This window comes from Eupeodes corollae, chromosome 3 (assembly GCF_945859685.1).
Source record: "Eupeodes corollae chromosome 3, idEupCoro1.1, whole genome shotgun sequence".
NCBI classification, from domain to species: domain Eukaryota; kingdom Metazoa; phylum Arthropoda; class Insecta; order Diptera; family Syrphidae; genus Eupeodes; species Eupeodes corollae.
The window spans coordinates 128773725-128789902 of record NC_079149.1 but is presented as its reverse complement, the minus strand read 5'-3'; the positions used below and the strand labels follow the sequence as shown (position 1 = coordinate 128789902).

The following is a 16178-nucleotide window of genomic DNA, read 5'->3' as shown; positions in this document are numbered from 1 at the left end:
ACGATTTTGGTAATGGACCCACCAAGTCCACGCAAATCATTTCCCACGGTTGGGAATTACCGACTCGTTCGGTCATTAGACCAGCTGGTTTTTCGTTCACCGGTTTCACGCTTTGACAAATTTTACAACTCCTAACATACCTCGTTATATCACTCCTCATTTTGGGCCAGTAATATTTGTCTGCTACCCTAGCAAAAGTTTTCTTAACCCCCATGTGTCCTGAAAGCGGAGCATCATGGCACTCGTTAAGAATTCTCGTCCTATCACTTTTCCCTAACACTAACTTCCACTCCTCACCACTATTATGAACGACTATATGGTTCAACCTGACATGTTTATAGAGCCGCCCATTCTCGACTCGCCAAGATGGGTATTCTAACGGGCTCTTTTCTACCTGCGATTTCATATTAATCACCCAAGGGTCCGAATCCGCTTCAGAGACACCAGCTACTTCTGGAACTCCTCGCGACAACATATCAGGAACGACCTGTTCTTTCCCCTTTCTATGGATGATCTTGAAATCAAATTGTTGGAGCCGAATGGCCCAACGAGCTAATCTACCCTGCGGATCCTTAAGGTTGCTTAACCAGACCAAAGAGTGGTGATCAGTTACGACTGTAAATCGAACACCTTCTAGATACGGCCGCAACTTTTCAATCGCCCAAAGGACTGCTAAACATTCCTTTTCGGTCGTAGAGTAGTTCCTTTCATTCCTATTCAATGACCGACTTAAATAACAAATGGCTTTTTCGCCATCCTCAAACTCCTGAGATAATACGGCCCCGATGCCATAGTCCCACGCATCTGTTTGTACAACAAACGGCCTTGAAAAATCCGGACATGTCAGAATCGGTGCCGTAACCAAACACTCTTTGGCTTTCCTGAAACTCTCCTCACATTCTTGTGTCCACTCAAATTTCTTACCTTTCTTTAAGAGATCGGTAAGAGGCCTAACCAAAATTGCAAAATTTGGTACAAACCTCCGGTACCACGAAATTGTCCCTACAAAACTCCTAATTTCCTTCACGTTTTTCGGTGGAGGAATCCTAATCATGCTTTCCACTTTTTCCGGGTCAACATGAAGCCCGTTCCTATCAACTACATAACCTAGAAATTTTAAAGAAGGCCTACAAAAATTACACTTTTCCCTACCTACTTTTAAACCTGCTTCTCCTAACCTTTTAAAAACTTCTTTTAAAATTTTTAGATGCCTATCAAAAGAATCAGTGACGATGATAATGTCATCCAAGTACACAAAGACAAACGGTTCTAAGTCAGGACCTAAAACGTCGTCAATAAACCTCTGCCAAGTTGCCGGGGAATTGTGCAAGCCGAAAGGCATCCTGCAAAATTGATACAGGCCACGCCCTGGCACGGTAAAGGCTGTGTACTTGCGCGATTCTTTTTCCATTGGAATCTGCCAATAAGCAGATTTAATGTCTAAGGAAGACAAGTACTTCGCGTTTCGAAGCTTGTCTAAAATAGCTGAAATAAATGGTAGTGGATAAGCATCCCTATCAGTAACCTCATTCAATTTCCTATAGTCAACACAGAACCGATAACTGCCATCTTTTTTCTTAACCAGAAGAATCGGCGATGCCCAAGGACTCTTCGACTTCTCGATCACTCCAGCTTCCAACATCTCCTGGAGCTCCTGATCGATATGTTTCTGAATCGCTGGCGAAACAGGGTAATATCGTTGTTTTATCGGTTCCGCAGACGTCCTAATCTTGTGCTCAACTAAGTTGGTGCACCTTAACCCTTCGGTCATTGATTTAAAAAGTTCTTCTAATACTAATTCTAACTTCCTACTTTCAAAATCGTTCAAATCCGATGTTTCCCTAATCGCTACCATGTCTGTCATCGAAGCCAATCTCTCCTGGTTCGAAAAATTCCACACACCTGATCTCAAATCCGGGACTATGCCCGATAGTGCCCAAAAATCGGCACCCAAGATCAACTGGTGTGGAAGATTCGGAATGACCAGACATTCTATCAAAAAGGATTTGTTCTCAACCTCCACTGGTAGAGAAACAGATCCAGCTACACCTACACCTGCTCCATCTGCTAACGCTACTGACCCAACACTACTCTTTCCTAACCTAAGCCCTAACTCTCTAAAAATTTTCCACCCGTCACCACCCACAATGGTACGGGAGGCTCCTGAATCAAGAAGTCCTAAAAACTTGATTCCATAAACCCTAACTCCTAAATATGGTCTAGTGTCCCTACCATTTGCCGCTAACGTGAAACTCAAATGAACTCCTACCTGCTGATCGTCAGCAGACGACCTTCCTAACGCCGACGGACTCCTTGTCCTGCTGACACAAGGGCCCGATTCCCATTTCCCGAACAATTACAATCCCTACGATTTACTCCCACAGCTCCACAACCGAAGCAACGTTTTTGAACGGTGCATCGCGAAGCTATATGTCCTTCCCTATTACAATTGTGACACCTAACCGACTGCCTAAGTGGATTCTCGGAAACTGGAGCAACAGCCGCTACTCGGTGTTGTCCAGACGAACTAGGTTGGTAACCGCACTCCGGTTCCAACAAATTTTTGCTTCTAGAAGGTGGGGTAAAACTATCTACGTTCACCTTAAGGGTGTCCAGTTCCCTACCTAAGATAGCAAGTTCCTTAACCGTCTTTGGTTTGGCACTAGCTATCTGCACCTGATAAAAGGGATCTACGTTTTTCCTTAATATCGAAAGCATCCTTCCCTCTGACAAAGGTTCCGATAATCTTCGAAACAATGTCCTCATCGTGGTAAGATACGCGCCGAAAGTTTCCTCCTTTCCCTGCGAACGCCGATTAATCTCCTCCAACAAGAGATCATCGTAATTCGCAGGAAGGAACTCCGCTTTGAGTTCCTTGACGAGTTCCTGCCAATCCCCTAAATCTTCCCTAACCGACCTAAACCACATAAGTGCCCTACCAGCCAAAAGCTCCGAAGCGGATTTAAAAAGGTGGCTTTCAGGAACATCGTTAGCCAGACGAAGTTCCTCCACTCTTTCCAGGAATGAATTTACTGATGCTCCACCTGAGTCACCAGTAAACTTCACCCCCCACTTCCCTAAACGTTCGGTGCATTTCTGTTGAACGACCATTTGTTCAACAGAAGTGTCACCCCTATCGACCCTATTGCCTATTGGTATGTTCCCTACTGCAGGACTACTGACACCAACTCTTGGCTCAGCCAACGTCACTGTAGTAGGCCCTAACGCAGACCGCGAACCAACACCTTGGGTCTGACCAACTTGTGTCTGAAGTTGGGTTTGAATCCTAAGTGGAGTCTTTTCTTTCTCCACTTCCTCTTCCCTATCGCTATTCTCACTATCACCAGTGAGATCTCCTAACAGACACAAAACCTTGTTCCGAAGTGAACTAACTTCATCTTCTTCATCTTCGGCCTCACAAGGTGTCCTAGCTAACCTGCCTATACACCATTCAATCTTTGTCACTATCTTAATGTACTCCGATGACTTTGGATTCCTCGGAGGTACTTTAAGAAGGACCCTAATCTCCTCAATCTTGGCTTCTATTGCCTCGACATCCTCTTCATAAGTGAAGGGGTAAACTAAACTAACGTCCATCGAGTTCCTCTTAACGAGTAACCTCGATGACCTCAATGCCTTCCGCATTTCCTCAACTGTCCCTACTTTTAGTCCTCTGACCTTCATTTCGTAGGCCAATTCGTCCTGCGCTAACCTACCAATATTCATTTTAACTAACACAAAAACTTTTAAAAAAAATATTTATAAAAAAAAATATTTTAAGAAAAATCTACTTGGCAAACCTAAACTGAAAATTCTGATTAGTGAATGAATTTATTTTTGTTAATTCAAAAAAAAGTTAAAAATAAAAAAGTCCAAAATTATTTCCTAACAAATTCTAATAGTAATCAAAAAAAATTGGGATGGTCACACCAACTCGCACTAACTACACTCAACTCTTTGAAAATTTTGAAATTAACTTTCACTCAAAAACTAGAAAACACTCTGAAATAAAATCTATCACCCGAGTAAGAAAAGACACTCAAATAAACAACAAAAATTATGGAAGACAAAATGTCGACCAAAAAAAATGATTAAAAACAAATATAAAAAACAAATATAAAAAAACAATAATAATAAAAAAACGAGTTTACACCTCACAATCAAAAGAATAATACTTGCGATTTGTTTATCACTTTTGAAAACTCCCTCGATGAAATTTCACTATTTGTTTCTTTCAGGGACAACACCTCTTAAAAAACACCTCCAAAGATTTTCCACTGGAACTAAAACACTCGAATCAAATACCTATAAAAAAAAACAAGGGGAATGAAATGTTCTATTTAACGTTAAACAATTAATAAAAACACGATACGAAATATAGCACGAAATTCTTCCACTCTGCCCCACACGTTGGGCTCCAATTTGTTACACTTTTTTTTTTCTTTTATAACTATTATTATTAATTATAATTAATATAATATTAACAAATCGAAACAAATTATCACAACAAAATAAACCGAAACAAACTCAACTGACGACGGCGGCTGCGTAGCGACGAACGACGATGCAACTCGCACTCAACCGAGTACGAATGCGACACAAAGAAGAGAACGAAAAAAGGGCAACAATACAGCTCGTTGACGAAGCTGTACCCGCGGCTGCTCAGCTGGGCTGGGTTCGTTTGGAAGAATTTATTTATGTTAATTAGAACAATGTTGATTGATTTATAAAATCAATCAAATTGTTATAATTTGAAATTATGTTATTACAAGTACCTACAGTGGGGTACGTTGCAATAAAAGTGGGCGCCAGGAATTTTTTTTTTTACAAACCGAAGAAGAAAATTCCAAAACTCTTATGATGAGTGAAGCGAATAAAAAAAAATGATAAACGTTTGACTTTTGACTTATAAATTTATTTCTTTGGGAAACCGTGGGATTGAAGATCCCTGGATTAAAACCCAAAATGTTTTCAAAATAAAAAAAATGAAAATTACAAAAATTGAAATAATTAAAAAAACAAACTAAAAAAAAAGAAAATGGGGTTTTAACACCGGACGCGTTTATATACGTATATATATATATATCGACGAACCGAACAACTAAACAAAAGAAATGAACTACTTATCTTTTCCTTTGTCTCCTTTCCTATTTTCCTCTTTTTCCACACTCTTCACAACTCGATCCTCGAATCTTTAATTTTCCTTTTTAATTTCCTCGACCTTTAGATTTCCTATGCTTCTTCTCAATTTTTCTTTTCTTCTTGAAAATTCCTCGAACTTTTTCCTCTTCTTTTTCTTGTCGCTTGAAAGGCTCTTTTTAGAGTGCCTTCCAAGCTAATTTAAAAACTTATTCTTCCTCCCTCGACCATTCCAGACACACACACATTCATACAACACAAGCATCCGTTTTCGTGATTGTCGGTCACGGTATCGCGGCTTCCTGGAAGCTTTACGCTCATCAGGAAAGCCACCGTTGTTGACTCTCAGCGAAACTTTACTTCCACACACACAATCACGGTTTCAACAAGTTGTTGGATGAGTTTCCAAAACTTGCCGAAACATAATGGCGAGTTCAGACCCCTTCCCAACTATTCTTATTTCTCGAGAAAGTGTAAAGAAAAACAAAAATCGAGAAGAAGTCTAAACTAGGCATTTTCCTATTACTATTAATATCGCGCGAGGTTCGAGGTGTGAATTTCGTACCAAAAATTAAATTAATCGACTTTAAAAACGCGGCGTTAAAAACCCATTTTTTACATAAACGATTAAATGTTATATTATTATTAAATCTACGTTAAAGTAAGAATGGTTAAAATAAAAATACATTGTTGTTGTTAAGTAGGGTCCGCCTGACCGCATACTTCTTCGGCTCATCCGCCGGCATTTTCGACCTTGTCGAAAGAACTCGTTCTCGAACTCGATCACCTGTTTTTGTTGCTTTTGCAAAATAAAGGCTAGGTACACCTGTGGTTGATGAGACCATGGTTGCCCTCAACTTTGCCGATATTTTGCAGCCACAACGGGAAAAAGAAAACAGCTAAAGGCTGGTTTTTGTTGCGGTAAAATTTACCGTAACAATATGTATGTGGCGATAATGTATAGCAGTCCTGTCTCAGTTTTAACTTCTATGCAAATCATCTCTATATCAGATTGATGAAAGTCGTCAACCAAAGTGCATGTCAAGCAATTATACTTTTGTTAAATAATATTCTCCCCGACTTATTCATGTTAACAGCCAAGTTTCATCACGTGCAGTATTTGAACAATTGCATCATAATCTGCACCTTTTTTAAAGATGCAGATTATAACGTTACACATTCTTGAAGTGCGGCTAGAGAAAGAATCCCTATACTTAACAGTACATCCTGAAATTAGGCTGAAGAGTAAACTGATGAGTATAACAGTACTAACAGTACGGGTATTATGTTGTTGCGGTGGTTTTCAAGAGAAGCAAATATCTTAGTAATAGAACGGCTGCCTAGCATTTTCAAAGTTCTTTTTTCAATTCTATCCAAAAGACTCAAATACGGCGATTCGGCATTTCGTTTCCCTAAAAAAAGCTCTATAGTAGGTATATTGTGGCTTCCATTTATAAAGATTATATTTATTTATATATTTTGTATTAATATTTAATATTCAAAAAATGCATATTTTTCTATCATCTAAACTAGAATACAGTTTTTATCTTAAGGTAAAAGTATAAAAATTAATAATTTTACACAGAATTCTATGCCCTTTCGAAGGAACGCACATTTGGGGAAAGGTTTTTTTAGATCAAGTTTCTTAGGAAGAATGTGATTTTTCTTCTTGGATTTTCCATGCTCCACACAGATAACGGAACCAAATCAAGAACAAATCAATACCCATCTGAAGCCATGACCAGAATGGTGAAAGTTTAGATCCTTCAATTTCAGTCCAAGTTACAGCGATTTCTTTTATTGGAATTTTGAGTTTTTCAGCGATATAAAGCAGTTCAACATCAAAAGCCCTGAAAAAAGTTGAAAGTTAACTATCAGAGCCTTTTGAAAAGAAAATGTTGAATTACCATCTCTCTACATGCAAACTCTTGAAAAGTTTCTTGGCAGCGGAACGTGTAAGAAGTTTGAATCCACATTGGGTATCTCGAATGGATTTGACAGCGAATAACCAAACCAAAAAGTGGAAACCATGCATCAGGAATGTTCTAAAATAAAAGAAATTCAATATTTCTTCTAGATTAAAAATTTGGTAGGTATTTCAACCTAAAGAAAGTCCTTGTAGCAATAGCTTCATCTTCCATATGTGCCCTTGAACCAACAATCACTGCGTTGACATTCCAATCTGTTGTAATGGATTTCAAGCTGTCCTCGAGTTTAGCATAATCAGAGAACTTGGTAGCACCATCAGCGTCAGCAAAGAGCAAGCATTTACCTCTGCTACTTAGCATTCCCTAGAAGGACATTAGGTCAAGGTGATGAGATTTTGATAAGAAAGATTATGAATAAAGTTTATTTACAATTCGAACAGCTCCCCCTTTGCCGCGATTCTCAATCAGCTCGAGAACTCTCAGCTTCTCGGCCGTGTACTTTTTGGAATATTTCAATGCCAGTGACACAGTTCCATCACGGCTGCCGTCACTCACAACAATCACTTCATAGGTGAACTCTCCAGATTTAGATCGATTCTCTAAATACTCCATACATTCGTCAAGCATCTTTGGCACTGAAACAGAAAGCAATTTAAACGTTTTTTGTGTTACTAGTCACGTGAAAAATGATTAAAATATCCAACATCTATTCTCCTCCTCGTATGCGGGTATCACAACACTCAGATCCACACTCGGTTCATCGTCTATAGATGGAAAATCAACTTTTTTGATAGAATTTGGATCGACAAAGTATTTTTCTTCTTTGTGGCGCTTTATTATGGGGAATGGACTTGTTATGGATTTTTGGATAATAACTAGCTGTGGATGAAAGGTGCATGATTTTTCAACTTCACAAAAAGGATTTCAGATAGCACTTACCGCCAGCACCAGGGAAACAAAAAATGCCGATCCTATAAACAGAATCATCTGCATGAAATCTGCCAAGGGCATCATTTTTATGTGTTTTTAATGTATTGTTTTAATTTGATAAGAATATTTATAATTGAAGCATTTAATTTATTTGTTAATTAATTTGCCACGTAGGTTGGACACTTGATTTTTAAAAGATCAAAAATATGTAAACTTCTTCAGAAAGTACGACGATACATGTTTTGCAAGCAACGAAATACGAAACGAAGACGAAGCAACCGATTTTTGTGATAAAAATGACAATTGGAATGATTGAACTGATGTGTCAGCGGTCAGTGTTGCATTTCCAGTGTCGGACGGAGAGAGTGGGGGTTTGTTTATTTGTTTACAACGCAATCTGTCAAAAAACAATCAACTGTGAGAGGGAATTTTTGAATTTTGAGAGTAATTTCCTATTTCAGTGGTGCCAATTCGTATTTCACTTTTTGTTTATAGAACAATAAAAAGAAAAAATTATAAAATCGAATTTTACGATTTTTCAAGTTTGAACGTCATATATTTACATGTCATCCCTTCAATTATCAAATCAAATCAAATGGGGTGGTGCAACAGTCCGTTGTGAACCAGGGCCTAGTGACTTACAACTCTCATCCATTCCTGTGTGCGAGTACTGTTGTCAGGAATGGAAGGGACCTACAATTTTAGGCCGAATCCGAACGGCTAGTTTGAGAAAGCACTTTTTCATGACAAGAATTACTCTTGAAGGATTTGTCAATTCCTCGCAAGAGGCAGTACCCGCGAAAATTATTATTATTTTTTTTTTTTTTAATTAAGGTGGCACAGGCAGGGATTGAACCCAAGACCCCTTGCATGACAGTCCAACGCACTAACCATCATGCCACGGGTACTACTCCCTTCAATTATAAATAGTTTATAAGCGGAAACAACTTAAGATTTTATATCAATTTAAAATCAAATATTGTATCAAGGTGCCACATTCAGTGCTGGACAACATTTCATTTATATTTGTTTTTCATTTTTAAAGGATTTTAATCTGATAGTTCTAAAATCCTGATTTGAGATTTAGATTTTAATTTATGTTTGACATTTTGGTTTTAAAAAGAAATCGTTAACAGATCCAGGATACATTTTTTGACATAAATAATTCTTCGTTGACAGTTAAAAATTAGTTATTTTTTCATCTAGACGAAAACGCTTAAAGTTTGGTTCATCTCAAATATCTACCAATGACGTAAGTGACTTCAATTAAATTTTAAATTATAGAGAGACGTCATACAAAACCAGTCTTCTTAACATTGCGTATAAGATCCTCTCTGCCATATTATGTGGACGTCTGAAGCCGTTCGTCAACAACCTGATAGGTAATTATCCGTGTGGCTTCAGACCAGGAAAGTCCACTAACGACCAAAGATTCACACTACGGCAGATCTTGGAAAAAACCCAGGAACTTCAAATCCACCATCTCTTTATCGATTTTAAAGCCGCGTATGACAGCATCTATAGGGAAGAGCTCTACAGAGCAATGTCCAGTTTTGGCATTCCTGTCAAACTTATACGCAAATGATACTGGCAGATGAAAGCGTGATGTGGGTGGAGCGTTTTTGAGCATTGCGACGGAAGCAAAGAAGATGGGTTTAGTGGTCAATGAGCGCAAGACCAAGAATATGCTGTCATAAAAAAAGGACATTGAACAACGACGTCTTGGAAAAAACGTCAGTTAGTTAAGGACTTTGTCCGCTATGAACATAGACAACGACACCAGCGCTGAAATCAAACGAAAAATAACTCTTGCAAATCGCTGCTGCTTCTTTAGACTTAGAAAGTAATTGAAAAGTAAAGTACTCTCGAGCATTTAAAATCACCATCCATAAGACACTCATCATCCCGGTTCTCATTTATGGCGCTGAGGCCTGGACCCTGTCAAAATAAGATGAGATCGTTTTAGGATGCTTCGAGAGAAAAATTCTTCGGGTGATTTTTGGTCCCGTACGCATAGATGGTGAATGGAGGAGAAGATATAACGACGAACTCTACGGGCTGTACAGCGACACTGACCTAGTTAGCAGAATTAAAGTCCAACGGCTTAGTTGGCTAGGTCATGTAGAGCGGATGGACATCAACGCTCCAGCCCGGAAGGTCTTCGAATCCAATCCCGATGGACGGCGCAGGAGAGGAAGACCGCGACTCAGGTGGCGCACCCAGGTAGGAGATGACCTCAACCAACTTGGCGTGCGAAAGTAATTTCCGGTATATTTCATAGACCAATCGTACAGTTTTAATTTCACTACTTTTTTCAATAAATCTGGTCGTATAGCATTTATGGTGGCTTGAAAATAGGCTTCTTATGCTGTTTTGTTGGCATTTACTTAACAAAGCCTCACACAAATTAATCGAGAGTCGTTAAGTCGCACGATCAAAGGAGCCAGTTTACATTACTACTTTCGAAATCTTCGTAACCATCTTTTCATCGATTTCAAGGCCGTGTCTAATTTCTGCCAAACTCGTCCGTTGACAGGATGACCAATTACTAGCATATGCTGATGACATTGACATAATCAGAAGAATTCAGCGTGATGTCAATGGGGCTTTTGTAAGTATTGAGGCAGAGGCAGAAAAAATGGGCTTAACGGTTAATGAGGGAAACACAAAGTCACCATCGACACACGTAACTTTGATGTAGTCAAGGACTTCGTCTACCTAGGCTCCACTGTAAACGCAAAAAACAACAACAGAGCTGAGATCAAACGCAGAATAACTCTTGTTAATCGCTGTTTTTTTGGACTAAGAAAGCAAAGTGGTAAAGTCCTCTCGCGAGGGAACAAAGTGTTGCTATATAAGACCCTTGTCATCCCCGTCCTGCTATACGGTGCAGAAGCATGGGCTTTGACAAAAGCAGATGAAAGCACCTTGGGTCGGTCGGTTCGAGAGAAAAATTCTTCGTGTGATCTACGGTCCCGTATGCGTCGAAGAGGAGTGGAGGAGAAGATGGGACGACGACTTAACCAAAAGGGTAAAAGTCCAACGACTAAGATGGATGGGTCATAGATCAGGTGGCGCGCACAAGTTGAAAGTGACCTCACCCAACTTGGAGCGCGAAACTGGAGACATCTAGCTAGGGACCGAGCTAGATGGAGAAGTTTGTTGGGTGAGGCCCTAGTTCACACAGGACTGTAGCGCCACCGTAAGTAAGTAATGGCTGAAACACATACACGCTTCAGCTTCGGCTTCGTCTCCGTTGCGTTAGGCCTGCTTCGAGGTTGCTTTGAATGACATTTCTATTATTTCATCCCTCCAAAGAGCAAATATTTTGTTTGTTGACATTTTTTTTCCTGCTGATGAGCTGTCAGACAAAGCAAATGTTCAGAAAATTAACCTAGAGCTTCCGTTTGGAGTCACATTACGTTACATTACATTCTTTTCCTTACGATTGTCAAACAAAACGTGAGGTCGAAGCTACATTGTGATAGCATGCATTGAATTCCTATGGCTGAACTAGTAAACGTCAGGCGAAGCCGAAGCTGAAGCGTGTATGTGATTCAGCCATAAGTGTTTCGAAATTGACTTTTCAATAAATTAATGGCTAGGCTAGACGCTGTCTGACAAGTTATACCGTCTTGTTGGAACCAAAATAACATCAACATAACATAAAGGGACACACTTTGGCCAGTTTAATGGCCCATTGTGAATCTTGAGGCTTCCTCCTAATCTCAATGGAACCAGTTTGAGTCCCTTATGAAACGTGAGATTCTGATTATGCTGATATGACTTAGAACGTTAAGTGATAATGGTTTAAGAATTTTCTTCGCCCATTCAGACAAGCTTGCTTATTGAAGAAACCATATTTTACCAAAAAAATCAGCTTAATCACTTTTCTATGACATTTACCAATTAATTATTTTATGTCAAAGCAAATGTCAACTATTTGTTCATTTTTCTAGCTTCAAACGATTTATGATGAATTGCTAAACCTTACTGAACAAAAATGTAAAGACATACTTTCTTCTTATCTTATCACCTCAAAGCGTAGGGACTTTTAAGGAATTCATAAACCACCGAGATAATTTGACAGGTTAGTTTGGACTTTATTGAGTCATATAAAACAATGGGACTGCCAAACTTTTCAAGTTTCAAACCAAAAAATAGAACGTTTTTGAACCTTACTAATTATAATTTTTTATCAAACCATAAAGTATTAAGATTTCAAATAATTTACTTTTATAATTATTATAAACCAAAACCCTAATGCAGAATGATTTCGATACTTAAGAAATGCTAAGACAGAAGACCACATGCATGTTCTGGTGTATTACATTGGTAAAATAAATAAATTTACTTAAATAACGTTTTGACCCAATCTAACCAATGGAAAATCCCATTTAGCAAACATATTGTTGAAGTTGTCAAAGTTGAAAGTGACAGGTAATACAAATGACACTAGTCCAGTGATGTCAAGCTGAGAACTGAACAATAAAAAAAATTGAACTGAGTTGTTTTGCCAGACGCACAAAACTGAACAAAAAATAAAACGCTAGTGAATTTACGTTTAACGAAGAAAATGAAAATTAAGTAAGAAATCATCCATCTTGCAATTACAACGGTATACAAATATAAAAGAACTGTCAAGTTAGATCTTTGGCAACCAATTCCTACCTAAACCATTAAAACCTTTTCCACGTTACTGCGATTTGTGAGAAATGCGCAAATTTTCTAAGGGTTAAATCTGATAGTTTGGATTTGGCATAAAATTGTGGGTCCTCGGATCTAAGCATTTTTTAAAATTTGGTCTAACAATGAATTTCTTTTATACTTGCCGTAGAAAGTTCTTAAATGACAGTTCCTACATTTAAGAACCATAAATTTTAAAATGTACCATAGTAGGTACTTTATTTGCTTGTAATTTAAAAAATGATTATACTTAATATTAAATGTATGGCAGAATCCAAAATTGTAACATCTCTTGGTTTTCTAAATTGATGACAACAAAAAAATCCATCTCTCACAAAATCCTCTCTCAAGAAAATCCCATAACAGAGAGCCGCCAGTTCGAAATTCCACCCACCCAAGCTCATAACACCCACAACAGACACCGCAAACATCATCAAACACACACCAGACAGGGAAGAATTTTCCTCTCACCTTCATTAAGAATCAGTTCCCCAAAGTCCATCATCAATGAAAATTCATTTTCTTCTTCTTCATAAGTTTTGCTCCAACAACGCAGTGTGTGAAAAATCGATTTTATTTTTGGAAAATTTGATGAAAAGAGGAAAACTTGAAAATATGTATTTTTATGGTTAAAAACTGTGAATTTGTTTAAAAAAATAAATAATTTTTGTTGGAAGATAAAATTTTCGAATGAAAATGTTGTTGAAATTGGTATTTTCCTGGATTTTCTTTGCTGGAGCTGCTCTGGCCATTGAGCAAGCATCAGTGGGGGAGCTCTTCACCTTTAAAATAGAACCCCACATGTTCAATTGGACACATCAAGGTCTCACTGATCAATATCGTTATAGGCCATCAATCGAGGGCTATCCAGACCTGCCCATTTGGCTGCGGTATATGTACAGCAATGAATACCACTCTGGATTCCTCTATGGAACGCCCCCTGACCGTTTGGCTGGGAAGAAAATAAGTCTCGATATTGTTGCCCTAAATCGGCAGAACTATGAAACTCGAAAGAATGTTCTCTCAATCTACATCAACCACAAATTCCCATCGCCAAATGTTATTCAAATGAAAATTGATAATCTGAATTGGGTACATCTCATGGACCCGGGAAGGGTGGAAAATTTAAGGAATATATTCCGTAAGGACTTGTGGCCAGAGAGTGAGAATGATTTGAGTTTGGTGTTTATGGAATCGGCTGTGAACATGGGAGGCAGGTTGCCATTGAAGCCTCAACAGAGAGAAGGGTGAGTTTTTTTAAGACCTTAAATGAGAATGCCAATTTTTCAATTAAAAACTTTTTGTATAGAGTCATTGTTCATTTGGGAAGCTTTGCCCAATTCTCTGCACGACTTAAGGAACTCCAGGAGGAAGTTCGTCCACTCTACAAGCTTCCCTCTTGCACCTATAAAAGAACATCGGTTCAAAAGATTTTCGAAAACGCTGGATTTAAGCTGGATTGGTGTGCTTTTAAAATGATTGGAGTTGAGATTTCACCGGAAATCCTCTTCCACAATCATGGAATGAAAGGATATCATGGATCTGAGTTGAGTACTCTGAAACGAACAGATCGTTGGCACGGTATTGCCAGAGAAGATGCACCTCAGCGAAATTACATCGACGAGTTCGCATTCGCTTTTGCCATCCCTGGAATGATTTTTGCTGTGCTTTTAGGTATTTTATCGGCGGTACTGTGTTTTCAACATGAAAAATTGTAAGTTAAGTAAGAAAATATAAAATTTTAAATCCTTGAAGCAAATGATATGTAAAAAATTAAGTAATTTGCTTTAAGGATTTCATATGTCTCCTGACTCCATTTTAAAGGCAGGGATGTCTTGAGGTGGAAGGGATATTCGAAAACTATTTAAAATCGTATTTTATTTTGTTTCTATTATTATTTCTTATTTATTCAAGATATGATCCTCAGTCAGAATATTTCTTTGCGAATATTTTTCATATTTGCGAGGATAACAAAAAAGCCAGGTAAAAGACGGCTTTTATTTTATGTAATAGTTTGCTTTGATTCTCTTAAACTGCTTTGATTTGGTTTGTTTTTTCTTTAATACTAAAATCTAAATATAAAGGAATTGGATTAAGAATTATATTTAGATAAGGCTTAGTTTCAAGGTGTAAAGATTTAAGCTTAAACATGAGTTAACGATTTTATAAATAATATGACATTTTGTTTGTTTATAAAGCCTAGTACGCTGCTGATGCCAAATGAGAATTCCCATACAAAAATGACATAAAGAAATCATAAACGAAAAATTTCGTTTTTCAATACGCTGCTGAACGACGAAATGTGTCATTTTCTTAGTACAATTCTCCACTCTCTTCGTTCTCAATTTAATTGCCCGGCATATTAATTGCTTGCGAAATTTTGACGTTTAATTTTTTCATTGAAAAAAAAAAAAATTGTTTACTCGTAACTTTCGGTGTTTTGACTTTTGTTTTGATTTAAAATTTTAAATAAAATGGATGTGTCTAATGTGTTCCAACAATACATTTCTGAATCGGAAACAGCAGCTGACTGTCAGAACTTGTCAATTATTTCTAGGTGGGGCTTACACTTGACTTTTACAAGATAACTCATTTTGACGTTATAGCATTTCTTCTAATTATAATTCATTTAAAAAAACAAATTTGTGATTCTGTCTCATTACAAATATACAAATAGTATGAAACGTTAAAATAAGATGCTTCAGAATATTCTTATGTGAACACCGTCAAATTGAGCCAATGTTAAAACTGTCAAAATGAGCTTTAGAGCTGTCACATAACTGGTTTTGTTTTTAGTTTTGTTTTATCTAATAAGTTTTTCTTTTATTTTTTTTAATTTGATTTATTTCATTACAATTTTGTATTAAAAATTTATTTTTAAGAAAACTTCAATTATTTTTCAGGGATAAGGAAAATCATTCTGTGTCAACAGTTCAAATGGTACAATGTTCTGAAACAAATAATCAACCTACGACAACTTTACGTAGCCTTAAGGATCCGAATTTACTCTTGGATAATGTCAGTTTACATTCACAAAGGTAAAACAGAATGACAGTGATGATTTTTAAAAAATCTAATTTTATTATTTCTAAAGCCCAAATAACAGTATTTATGCCAATGAAAGCCCACCGAATACTTATTTGAGACCTAAACCACCACCATATAAATCACCTAGTGTTGGAAAGAACGGAGTGGATATATGACAATCATCTCCAAGGATTTTGTACTGCTAAAAAAAAGCTGTTGGCAGATGGACAAATAAATATATCAATGTATGACTTAAGACATATTGAAAGTAGTGAAAGCACATAATATCACATAGATTGTATTACCATATCTACGATAGTTTTGCATACAAGACTATTTAAAGGAAATTTACCATATTTTGAGATTTTAATAAGTTAATGAATTAAGAATACAACAAAGTTTTTTAGTTTTAACATCTTTTTTAGGTAGATTCAAAAATTACGTTTAAAGTTAAAGTAGCTATACAAA

The 16178-nt window shown here is 37.4% G+C and overlaps 2 protein-coding genes across 3 annotated transcripts; one reads left to right on the top strand and one right to left on the bottom strand.

Annotated features, from left to right (window-relative positions):
• Positions 1-6575: 6575 nt before the first annotated feature.
• Positions 6576-8318, bottom strand: LOC129949779 (dolichyl-phosphate beta-glucosyltransferase). The gene is made up of 6 exons (XM_056061425.1): positions 8007-8318; positions 7772-7946; positions 7497-7702; positions 7243-7430; positions 7047-7184; positions 6576-6989 (listed from the first exon to the last, which is right to left on the bottom strand). The coding sequence occupies exons 1-6, from the start codon at positions 8079-8081 to the stop codon at positions 6785-6787; spliced, it is 987 nt and encodes a 328-aa protein (XP_055917400.1). The 5' UTR covers positions 8082-8318; the 3' UTR covers positions 6576-6784.
• Positions 8319-13160: 4842 nt separating this feature from the next.
• Positions 13161-16178, top strand: LOC129951998 (epsilon-sarcoglycan). Of its 2 annotated transcripts, XM_056064408.1 has the most exons (5): positions 13161-13930; positions 13993-14397; positions 14598-14666; positions 15587-15721; positions 15778-16178. In XM_056064408.1, the coding sequence occupies exons 1-5, from the start codon at positions 13374-13376 to the stop codon at positions 15884-15886; spliced, it is 1275 nt and encodes a 424-aa protein (XP_055920383.1). In that variant the 5' UTR covers positions 13161-13373; the 3' UTR covers positions 15887-16178. The 2 variants fall into 2 exon arrangements, with proteins under 2 accessions (XP_055920383.1, XP_055920384.1); XM_056064409.1 differs by lacking the exon at positions 14598-14666 and having other exon boundaries at positions 13162-13930; positions 15778-16167.